The following is an 11937-nucleotide window of genomic DNA, read 5'->3' as shown; positions in this document are numbered from 1 at the left end:
TGAGATTCATTGGCAACCGCACAAAAAACATAAAAATGAAAACAAAAATGAACATTTAACAATTTGGAATGGGAAACAAGTGTAATTTGGTTAAATAATCATTACGTTGAAGGGAAATCCTGAAGAGAGAGATTTTATGTCAACTTAGGCGTACCATATCACAGACTATTCCAGAATGTTGAGAAATGACAAGTGTTCTAGGCATCTTTGATCAACTGTGTAATATCACGTGATAAGGACAGCAATCACGAGTGCACTGGTCCCGGCCAATCAGTGGCCCTGTCCAACATCGGCACGGCTCCGTGGGTCATTGAAAGCCGCGGGAACATAGATGTGGTGGGCCGTTGTTGCATTCGTAACACAGGACGATTAAACTCCATGTTAGTGCAACTGTTGCTTATATTTTGTGCATCTGAAAATAAGTTCATAAAAATAACACTACAACTACAATTGATCATTGGGCCTTTCTTAGTTACTATTTTGTCAAAAGGGAGATAACTCAAGCAACTTGGATTAACAACAGTTACGTCCCATATCACAACTTTTCTTGGAAAACATTGACGTTTAACGTCTATAAATGACTTCGGTAATACACCGAAACACATCCAGACTGAACAGAAATATCACTGAATGTGTTAATACTGAAGTACAAACATAAAATAGGGAAGCGGTGTTGGCTTTCGAATCGATAACTGTAAACACTGACAATATCGGACACTTAGATTATGTTTGGCAGTTTAAAATGTGCGGTAAGGTATCAATCATGTGCTTCAGAGTGTGCCAAGATAAAAAGTGAAAAAAAAATCACAGATTGCTTTGAAAACAAACGACAAATGAAGTCACGTTACATAACAAGATATCGGTTCTAATGTAAAATAACAATTATGAGCAAATCAATTTTCAACATCCCTACCTATGTATTGTTGAAATGTAACCATTGACAACAATAAGTGCAAGACAGGCCAGTCCTCTAAACGTGACGTCATAATCGTTCTGGCAAACACACAGCACGGTTTAGAGAGTATAATTCTATTTATAGCACACTGAAGCAACGTAAGTCACGTGTATCTAGCACTTAACAGATTCACTACGACCAAAAAGGCACTGTTCAATAGGCCTGTCTATCAAATAAACTATTGTACGTCTAAATAAACCAATATATTTAGTGTTATCAATCTTTACGTTTTAGCCAAAATATTGACATATTTTTCAAATTGTTCAGTTTAGTTTAGCATCCCTCCAACATTTTGTCAATCCTATTTTTTCCCGTATGCTATAACGTTCAATAATCTTCATGTTGATTTCCGCTCTCAGGGCATCAGGTAATAATTTTATCACAGTTAGAAAATAATAAAATATATATTTTTTATGACAGAAGAAACATTCTGAAACGTATGGCATTATTCTCTATAATGCGGACATAATTTCTGTATTAATTCCAGTAAATGATGAACAAAGCTGGGCAGTGGATTTCAGAAAATCAACGACAATATTTTAATTCGTATGTGTTTGTTATGACAGAACTAGCGACGAATCAACAACTAGGACAGAAACATGGGCGGAGTATAAGGAACAGATATGGGCGTGGATGGCGTTCTGGATCCTTTCATTGGTAGAGAGATTGGAGTGGGCGGTATATGCATTCCCAATCTGTTTTGATACCCGCTGTCAGGCCTACCACACGAGGGCGTGCTGGGCGACCGATGGCTCGGGGTCGGTGTACGACCCATTCGGAAAGGATGCACACCCGAGGAATTGGCGCTAAAGTTCGAAATAGGTGTACTTGGAGGTTTGTAAGAACGTTTGGAATTGACAGAGGCGCGTGAATTAGGGCGGGGTGGTGGTGGCTGTACGTTAGGTACTCCGCCCATTGGCTCATAACCGCCCATTTCGTAGGCCTCTAACATCTTCCCGACCAAGTCTTTCTCTGCAACAGATCAGAAAATCGAAGCACCGTGTAAACGACACTCACAAACACTGCATAACAGGCAAACCACACAACACAAACAGAATATGGCATAAACCGGAAGTAATGTAAACGACAAAATACCGGAAGTCACAAAACTGTATTTTCAGAGTGTGGCATGCTTCGAAATAGCCTTCATGTTCAAATAAATTTTGACGAGACAATCTTCGACTGTCTGCTTTATTTTATCATCATTATTTGGTTTTTGTTTTTGTACATTTTTCACAAGTTATCAGTAAACGTTAATATAATTTTATTATAGTTTGTGACAACCGGTTCCTTCCATCAACAAGTTGGTAGAACACTGCGAAATAACAAATCGGTATATGTGTTTTAGGAGAATCGTACCACAAGCATAACATGAATAGTTAGATGTGATATAACAATTAAAGTGTTTTAAGAATCATTACAATGAGATGTATTGATCTTGTCAAGACAATATATACGAACATATCTTAAAACATTACAAAACAAACATGTGAATATCAAAACAACAACAATCGTGCATATCAGGTTAATTTTATAAAATGAAATAAAATCAACTAAAAAAACCAGAAAAGTCTTGTATGTATAACAATGTGAATTAATGATATACATGTAGGTGAGATAAGAAAATTGACCAAACATCTTTTGTGGTAAAAGCATGAGAACAGTCAGAAGACAAGCGTTAATGCGACTGAAGATGTTGTGAATATACTTACCACTGTAACCATGGCAATTGTAAATAGTGATCATGTGACATGTGCAAACAAATCGGATCAAACTTGCCAAACATATGGGTTTCCAAAACGCTTGTTTTTCAAACCAAAGGCTGATATATAGCACAAAACAAAACGCATGATGACGCAGTGTGTACTTTTCCCCTCTATTACAGAAGAGTTCTTACCTTCTCCTTCTGTTTTCTCCATGTGTTTCCGAAGGGCCTCGGTCCCTAATTTCTTTCCGGTATCCTTAATTTGGGTAACGACAGCTGGCGAGTTGTCGTTGTAATGCCGATCGTATGTTGTTCTCTGTTTGATGTGCATGTACCTAGATGATGCTGTGGGTACTGTAACATAATGGAAGAAATTAATTAATATTTTCCCGTTTTCCACTTTAATAAAGCGCAATTAGTTTTTTTTCCATTTTATAAACTAACTCAAACAACCGAATTTGAAGTATAAACATTAAATAACTTATACGTTTACTTCTATTCACAAATCTTTGTAAAATGTATTTTGTAATTTGTAAACAGAGCAAAGACAGTATTTCTGTTGGTCTAGCTCAACTTGCCAGTTTGTTGCGTGCATTGATTATACGGCGGAAGGACTTACTTGTACCGGAAGCGACAAATTGTTTTTTCTTGTTGCTACCATAGCGCGAGGCTGGGAGTTTCAGTTCATCTTGCTGGGATGGGGTTTGGAAGGAATATCGGGCCACAGAGTCTAGTGTGTACGGAATGTTCGCCTTCCAATCGGGAGGTAGATTGTATGCACTTTTCACTTGGAAACCTGTAAATCAACCAAATTTATTGAACGGATGTCAAAATAAATCCTTGACAAATACACATTCTTCTCCTGGGAATGTTGACAGAAGTTACGCTTATCTCGTCCATGATGTTGATCAAAAACCTGTGTTGTTGAAAGTTGAATTAGACGAGAATTGCTAAACATCGAGCTGTAGATTAGGGCTTTTATACCAAGTATTCTATGACATATGCAATGGAAGCTGCTTTCACGAAATGAAAGACGATGTGATGACAAACTATGTGATAGCTCCTATAACATCTGTTTAGCGTTTGTTTTCATCACATCAACATTCTTCCGAGAAGTTCAAACATAAACATTGCACTTGGTTACCTCTGTCTCACAAAGTCATTTTTCTTGGGGGTGGGTGGGGGGTGTCATTTAATGACGATAACAACTGTTTTATTCTCAGTAAACAAGATAGTGTAGAGTATACATATATACAAATGGCTGCCAACAATAATACGTGGCTGGTAATGATGGACATGATTGTTGTGAATTTATTCCTAACTAGAGGTAAAATGAGTTCGTCTTGACTTTTACCAAAACAAGCGGAACGGCGAATCTATCCTGATAAACATACTTACCATGTGGTATTTCCGGTCTAGAGAATGATAGTAGTTTTACTTTGAAGCAGTTCTGTCGTATAAGTGAGGTGTTCTTACTTTGAGGAAGTTCTGATCTATATGAGGGAAGTGTTCTTACGTTGAGGTAGCTCTGATCTATATAAGGGAAGTGTTCCTGCCTTGAGGTAGCTCTGATATATATAAGGAAGGTGTTCTTACGTTGAGGTAGCTCTGAGCTATATAAGGGAAGGTGTTCCTGCCTTGAGGTAGTTCTGATATATATAAGGAAGGTGTTCTTACCTTGAGGTAGCTCTGATCTATATTAGGAAGGTGTTCTTACCTTGAGGTAGTTCTGATATATATAATGAAGGTGTTCCGGCCTTGAGGTAGTTCTGATATATATAATGAAGGTGTTCCGGCCTTGAGGTAGCTCTGATCTATATAAGGAAGGTGTTCCGGCCTTGAGGTAGTTCTGATATATAAGGAAGGTGTTCTTACCTTGAGGTAGCTCTGATATATATAAGGAAGGTGTTCTTACCTTGAGGTAGTTCTGATATATATAATGAAGGTGTTCCGGCCTTGAGGTAGCTCTGATCTATATTAGGAAGGTGTTCTTACCTTGAGGTAGCTCTGATATATATAAGGAAGGTGTTCCGGCCTTGAGGTAGTTCTGATATATATAAGGAAGGTGTTCTTACCTTGAGGTAGCTCTGATATATATAAGGAAGGTGTTCCGGCCTTGAGGTAGTTCTGATATATATAAGGAAGGTGTTCCTGCCTTGAGGTAGTTCTGATATATATAAGGAAGGTGTTCTTACCTTGAGGTAGCTCTGATCTATATAAGGAAGGTGTTCCTGCCTTGAGGTAGTTCTGATCTATATAAGGAAGGTGTTCTTACCTTGAGGTAGCTCTGATATATATAAGGAAGGTGTTCTTACCTTGAGGTAGTTCTGATATATATAAGGTAAGGTGTTCCTGCCTTGAGGTAGCTCTGATCTATATTAGGAAGGTGTTCTTACCTTGAGGTAGCTCTGATATATATAAGGAAGGTGTTCCTGCCTTGAGGTAGCTCTGATCTATTTAAGGAAGGTGTTCTTACCTTGAGGTAGCGCTGATCTATTTAAGGAATGTGTTCTTACCTTGAGGTATACCGAGAAAGTCACTTTGGTATGTAGACTGACACAGGCGCTTGTGAACCTGTTTGATCATATCGTCCGTTAGTTCTTCAGACCACGGACTTTCCTTTTGCTCTGCCCGTGCCTTCGACGGGAACTTCCACACCATGAAGGACTGGAAATAAAAGGTACGATATTCCGGTATGATGTTACATTATTTTGACGCTTTGACAAGGTGTCTACAATCAAGACTCATTAGATAACATTCCCGATATATATTATACGACTTTTCAATCTCAGTGATTGAGGCTGTTGGTCTGAAACCATGTTAACGAACAATTTTAACAGTCATTAAAGTTCATTTTAGTGCTAGTAAAGAAATATCATTAACTGAAATATCCTAAGAACGCTCGGCAGGCGTAATGAAGTATACTTTGAAATTAGACATGGAATTTATTTTGATTATGAGTTATACCAAGGGGCTCGTATGCATGATAACGGCTTCGCTTTTGATGAAGTTGTCCATTCGCTGAGTATTTCAGCAAAAAAATGTTAATTCATTGAACATGATTCAATCATTATATTCCTCTGTACCTTCGAGTGGATTAACATAACAGATACTAGTTAAAATTATTTATAATCAACACAGTTCTTGGCAATAACTGAATAATATTTAAAACATACGAGTATACATGTGCATTCGAAGGGAGGGAACTCTAATCGTCTTGCTGCAGTAGATACGTTACACTTTGTACGCATGTACTTGACTGTTCTTATTTTGTTTGACCATTTTCCTGATATTGACAGGAAGCATGTACTTATACAAATCAATGCACCAGAATTCATTCACAATAACACCACATCTGAATCGGAAGTGAGTCCACTTACCTGAAGTGGGTGTGGTTTATTGTTACGCGAACCGGAAGCGGTGCCGCTCCTGACTGGGGAAGCAGGACGCTGAGGTGCACTACTGAAATCATTGTGGTAAGTAGTGGCTCCGATAGGGCCGCTCAGGTCATGTGATGCTGCGAATCCTTGTGAGGACATCGGCCTAGACAACAAAATACGACGACGAATGTCAAAGAAATTTTCTTAATACATGTATGTCAATTTATTTTCTGTCATTTATTACCAATATTGGCTGATTTAAAAGGATAAGTGATAGTTACATTTATTTTGGAAGTTAGCACGCAGTGTAATATCAACAAATAGTTTCCACTGTTATGATAACGACACGATGAAAAAATATCTGTCCTGTTTGTAGAAAATCAAACATGAAAAAATTTACAATAATTTGTTCACAGTAGGGCGAAATAAGACAACAAACTCCACTGTTGTTTATTTCATTACAGTGCATTACTAAAACAAGATTCTTTATCTGGTGTGGTTTCATCAAATCATACTTTATCAAGTAAACGTCGAAATGTTTAACCTCCACACACGTCTGAATACGTGGACACCAGACAAAACGCCCAACAGGGAATGAGACGGTGGTAGAATTATATTGCCAGTAAATATTCATAATTATAGACTTCAATCATGTACACAATTTCAAACGGCTAGCTCTAGGGCCGGAGAAATCATGTGTTTACACATTAAAGTATGGGGAAACTAGCGGCATTACAGTAACGAGGATTTAGGGTTCACAACCTCACTTAAGCTCAGTAGAAATATGATGTACTATCACATTAGAATAGTTGCAGCTCAACTAATTAAAACAGCAATGAAAAAAATCTGAATAAATGAAAATATATGAGAGGTTTTAACACGAAATCTTTGCAATTTCTGCCGGTCGCAATTTCATGACATCTACCGTAATCAAAACGTACACTGGATACGTAAATAACGATATCGAGGACTGCATTGTAAATAACTGTGTGGTTCTTTAGACACCCAAGGTTTTAATTTCCGTCAGGAATTCCATTTGATCATTATATACCACACAAGGGAGTTGAGCTGGTAGTCATTTGATATCCGTATTTATATAGTATTACGGTAGTGTATGGTGATTGACAAGTATTTATTGGTTCAATCATTACATAAGACACGTAATTACCTATACATAAATAGGTAGTAACCACAGTCGAGGTATAATATACCGAATTTATTGTGTTTAAATATTCAAAAGATATTTACCTCACGAAAATTTTATTAAGTGTTACTTTGTGAATTTACAAATAGATAGTAATAGCTTTATTTCGTTACTGCACAATACACACTGGGCACAGCTGTATAGATTGTCCACTGACATAGGAATTGAATAATTAATAAAAAAAAATGTGCTTATGCACTACAATACAATTAGAAGGTTACTTATTGTTCGTTTTCATTACTGTTTACATGTTCGTTCTTGATTTCGTTACTAATTTACTAACGGAGATTACACATTTCTTGATATTATTACATCTAGTGAAATCACTTGCGTTCATTTGGCTATGAATCCTTTCTGTGCGTTAATTGATCTATATGGAATTCATAACCAAAATTAAGTATTTGTAGATACCTGCACTGTACACGATAAGGAATCATTCGGAATACTTTTAAAAAAAGAAGTCTAGTAATTTTATTTGAGTATTAAATTCTTGAGTATATTAAAGTGTCTTGCCCCTGTGTGTGTTGTCATTATATAATACCAAACCAAAGCGGTCACGTGAACCCTAATTGGATTTCCGTTACACTATATAAGTATACATTGGAATGGCAATGTAGAAGATTAAGTGATATATAAACGTGGTGTGTGTTGAGCTCTGGGTCGCCTAATAGGCGGGCTGATCACTCAACATCTAATATTTGTAAACCCCACAACCCCTGTTGTTCACGAATTGTTAGATCATCTCAACTTTGCAGGTTCTGGCTGTAGTAGTAGTAGCAGTGTTCAATATGTGATATTTTAGTATAATATTCGGAATTTGAGTAACGTACTTTCGTGTTTTCTACCTGTTTACTTTCTTTCTAGCAATAGATATCTCTAGCTTCAGTATGGCAATGCCACGATGTCCAATAACACACTTTTCACAAGAAAAATGTATATAAAGGGAAACTGAATTCAATACAAACTTCAACTGGTGTGGGCTTTAAAAAGCCCGAGTATCAGAGTTTACATTAACCAAGTCCTGTTATGCGAAATCGTATTAACCGGCAGTCTATATTAACCAAAGTTTCACTTAGCAGATTCAATTTAGCTTGATTTCCAATTTGTTGCAACGCCACATTAACTGGAACCCCGTTATTCTATCTTAATTTACCAAGGTTCTCTTCCTCGAATTCCTGGTATCCCGTTCGAGGACAACCTATTGTGAAACCGTCGGAGAAATACCAAGGTTATTTTGTTTGTCCCAGTATCTTATCAATACCTGATATAACCACACTATAAAGGTGATATATTTATCATGAATCATTTACCTGATGGCAGTCACACTGGACTCCTTAAAAGGGTAATCCTTTGTGTACGTTGTTTGGTACGGATTTCTTCCACCTGTAATTGATTATTACATTGCATGCTGATTTCATTCACATCAGACAGGCTGGCTAGATATTAATATTCAATCGTGTTTCATCATCTTTTCAAGTTATAAATACATTCAAGTACCTTAGACTTTCTGATACTGAGAAATTTATTTAATATCTTAATGAAGAGTTTTGGAGTTTTCTCGAATTCTCGATTTTTCAAATTCCATTGACCATTTGAGAGATAATTTTTCGGTAAATGTTAAAATGATTTCTCTATCTTTCCCATAGAATTCATAACACATGAAATTTTAACCATACAGACATAACATCGGTCGGGTAATTTTAACATAGATCACGTTAATCCAAATCCTACTGTCAGTATCATAGGTTTCAAATATTCTACAAAAATACACAAAGGGAGAACACCCTTCAATCAAAATTAATTAAAAGTCATAGCAAAAAAGAAATTTAGTTGCATTACACAATGTTTTCATCCATCTAGGGTTCTTGAGTGATGCTAAAGGCCTTAAATGGTGAAAAACTAGGAGGCAAATAAGGAAAATCCAAGTGGGTCGAAAGAAATTACAAAAAAAACAACATTCTTGGTCAATCGAGAAATAATTGGTTAAAAAAGTCTGCAGGCTTTCCGAATTACGTATCGATATTCGACAACAAAACGGTGATAAACGTATTTCATTATGAAACAGTTTTTTGTAGCTTTCTCGTATAACAGTAAAACTGCAAATCATTTTTGTCGTATAAAATCTTACTTAAAATCACACAGTATAAAATGTTTTAAATATCTGAATACATCATATAAACACTCGAGATTAAATATATACACATTCATCATCAAATATATAACGTATATTGATTTCTGGAACAAAGTTTAACACTAAGGAAATTTGTTTACAAAAAAAGGATAGTTACTAGCGTATAAATAAATTATCTTCACTTCATTGTTTATATTATTTTACCATTGTTTATGTATTGAATAAACATTGTAATTGTACGACAAACATTGTCGCTGAGAGTATTATTGAATTATAGCAATATTTAAACAGAGTAGCAATTATGTTATACATAATAGTATATTGAAATACAGCGATATTGCAGGAAACCCTTTCGAGGTCCCCTTTAAATCCACCCTTCACATCAGACTTACCGTAAGTTGGCATGGCTGTATGGGGCCTTTCTAAAGGTGGATAGTTCGGATGTTTAATTTCTTGACCAAATTTCAGAGAAGTAAGCAGTTGCAATGCCTTTTCTCTGTCAGCACTAGATTCTGTTTTATCGTAAAATTCTTCCAAGTCTTTAGTTAGTCCTTGTGTTATCACATTTTCTCCAACCTGTAACGAATTCGAATGTAACAGAAATTAATTAAATTTAGAAAATTTAAACAGTGCATTGACGGTCCTGTATCCATAGTAACTTGGACACGAGTAAAGCAATTTATCAGATATAGCTTACCCGGGGTTCATCGTAAACCGGAGCCATGTCCGGATACATGGCGTACGAATTCATCATGTTTAGTCCGGTGTCGATATCAGTCGCCATTTTTACACCGGAGTGTCTCAATCTTATGTTAAACCAACTTCGATTGGCTCAAACCGAGCACGTGTTCGGAGATAGTTTGTTGTTGTTACGGGCCATCGCGTCCAGTTGCCAGGGACCTCTGAGAGACGCCTTATTCAATAGCACGCTTGAATTCTCATTCATACAAATATTATTTTTCTCACATACCCTATAGCCGTACCAAGACAGCTAATATTGTTATCGTAAATAGCATTATAATACTTTAATAACACAAGAAAATGTTTTTTATTTTCACTCAAAAGGTTTTGTTGTCAAATGTAGGCGAGTGCCTGAACGTTAATAGATCTTATGTTGTCGGGGACAATTTCGTTTAAAAAGTAATGAATTAGCCTATGCTAGTGTATTGTCAGCGTTGATATATGGTGTCGGTTTTGGCCTTAGTCGGTGTGTCGAGTATATATGGAATGGCAATTGCCAGGTGGAATATGTTATCGATTGATTTTCAGACAGAAACACACCTGACTGTTGTATACATTTATTTCGCATTGCTGTCAGCCGACTAAACTTGATATTGATATTAACCACCCCGAAATAACATTCATCTGTTTTACATAGATTTCTTGTTGTCAATGAAGAAATTCATTAACTGAACGACTTGGAATGAGTCTAGTTTCATGTTCGAACCGTTTTACATGATATATGTGTGTTGTGTTTTTTTAATGTTGATAGTTCATTCTGTGCTCACACTGAATGCATTGATGATACATTGCATTAATGTTTTGTAATGATAAATCAAAATGTGCTTTCGTATCTTATTTTTTCTATGTAAAGGGCACGAGCCTCGATTTATTTTCCTACCGGTAGGTCATGTGATAGACATAATTATATATATATGTACTTAGTAATCTATCATTTGAAATATTGCCGTGTAACACAAGCTGCATTGCTGTAAGTAAATACATGGGGATAGCTGTACGACTGTAGGCAATGTTAAAGTTCTATGATAAGGTCTTTATCTGCCCTAGACCGATTGTTCAGTCTCTAAAACAACATTCTATTACTTAATTTTCATTATTTGAAATCTTATTTTTTATGATTTTTTCCACTAAAACGGTAAATGATTAAAAGACGGTGAAATTGATTCAGTGTGTAAATAATGAAAATTTGAAAAAAAAAAAAAAATGGAAAAATACAGTTGTGACCTGTTTAATGAGAAGAAAACTGGAAAAGTGGAAACTGCCATCTTTTAACGATCGAAACATTATTAAACAACTAATATGGTTCACTTCTGTGTATTCAAATGACATCGGCTGTAAAAGATAAGTTCTGAAATCTAACATGATTCTTTTTACTCTCTATGACAAATGAAGGGGCTTCGGTATACCTATAATATACCACTACAGCGATATCTCTTCGATATTCAGGAATTAAATCGACATAGCAATAATTGAAAGAAGCTTGAAAAGATTTTCTCTGAGATACAATGCCTCTTAGTCTTTATAAAACTCGATCCTGTTAAATAAATGAGACATGGGCATGTTTGCACAGAATTATGTATGTACATTGCGAGGCAATGGTCGCGGGGATCAAGGTGAGAACCCTTTTATTTGTTTTGTAGATATCAAAGACTGGTGTGTATTTAAGATAGAAAGACAAACGATAACTCTTATCAGAAAACATGGACTTGTCATTTTGATAAATGTAATTCCGCTTGGTTAAAAGGATCGGTTGTGAGGTCGGAAGTATGGAGACGGAAATCTTACAGTAGAACTTTAGAATATGACCACTCTCTGTAAATG

General features: G+C 36.1%; 1 protein-coding gene across 1 annotated transcript; it reads right to left on the bottom strand.

Annotated features, from left to right (window-relative positions):
* Window positions 1–1541: 1541 nt before the first annotated feature.
* On the bottom strand, window positions 1542–10159 carry LOC132565305 (uncharacterized). Its single transcript, XM_060229947.1, has 8 exons — window positions 10073–10159; window positions 9768–9951; window positions 8555–8627; window positions 6041–6203; window positions 5177–5327; window positions 3280–3456; window positions 2853–3014; window positions 1542–1927 (listed from the first exon to the last, which is right to left on the bottom strand). Exons 1-8 carry the CDS (start codon window positions 10157–10159, stop codon window positions 1542–1544), a joined length of 1383 nt encoding a protein of 460 aa, XP_060085930.1.
* Between the last annotated feature and the right edge of the window lie 1778 nt (window positions 10160–11937).

The sequence above is a fragment of the Ylistrum balloti genome, unplaced genomic scaffold (assembly GCF_031769215.1).
Source record: "Ylistrum balloti isolate Yb309-2 unplaced genomic scaffold, AGI_CSIRO_Ybal_v1 Utg369574, whole genome shotgun sequence".
In the NCBI taxonomy this organism is placed as follows: Eukaryota; Metazoa; Mollusca; class Bivalvia; order Pectinida; family Pectinidae; genus Ylistrum; species Ylistrum balloti.
The sequence above is the reverse complement of the archived record's forward strand: the minus strand, read 5'-3'. Positions and strand labels throughout refer to the sequence as shown.

Excerpts from the sequence above, each read along its gene's own strand:
- LOC132565305 (XM_060229947.1), bottom strand. The coding sequence starts at position 10,159 with ATGGCGACTGATATCGACACCGGACTAAACATGATGAATTCGTACGCC. Across the intron at positions 6,204-8,554 it reads TCCAGTGTGACTGCCATCAG|GCCGATGTCCTCACAAGGAT; the intron begins GTAAATGATTCA and ends TTTGTTGTCTAG. Across the intron at positions 3,457-5,176 it reads CTTTCTCGGTATACCTCAAG|GTTTCCAAGTGAAAAGTGCA; the intron begins GTAAGAACACAT and ends GTTGATTTACAG.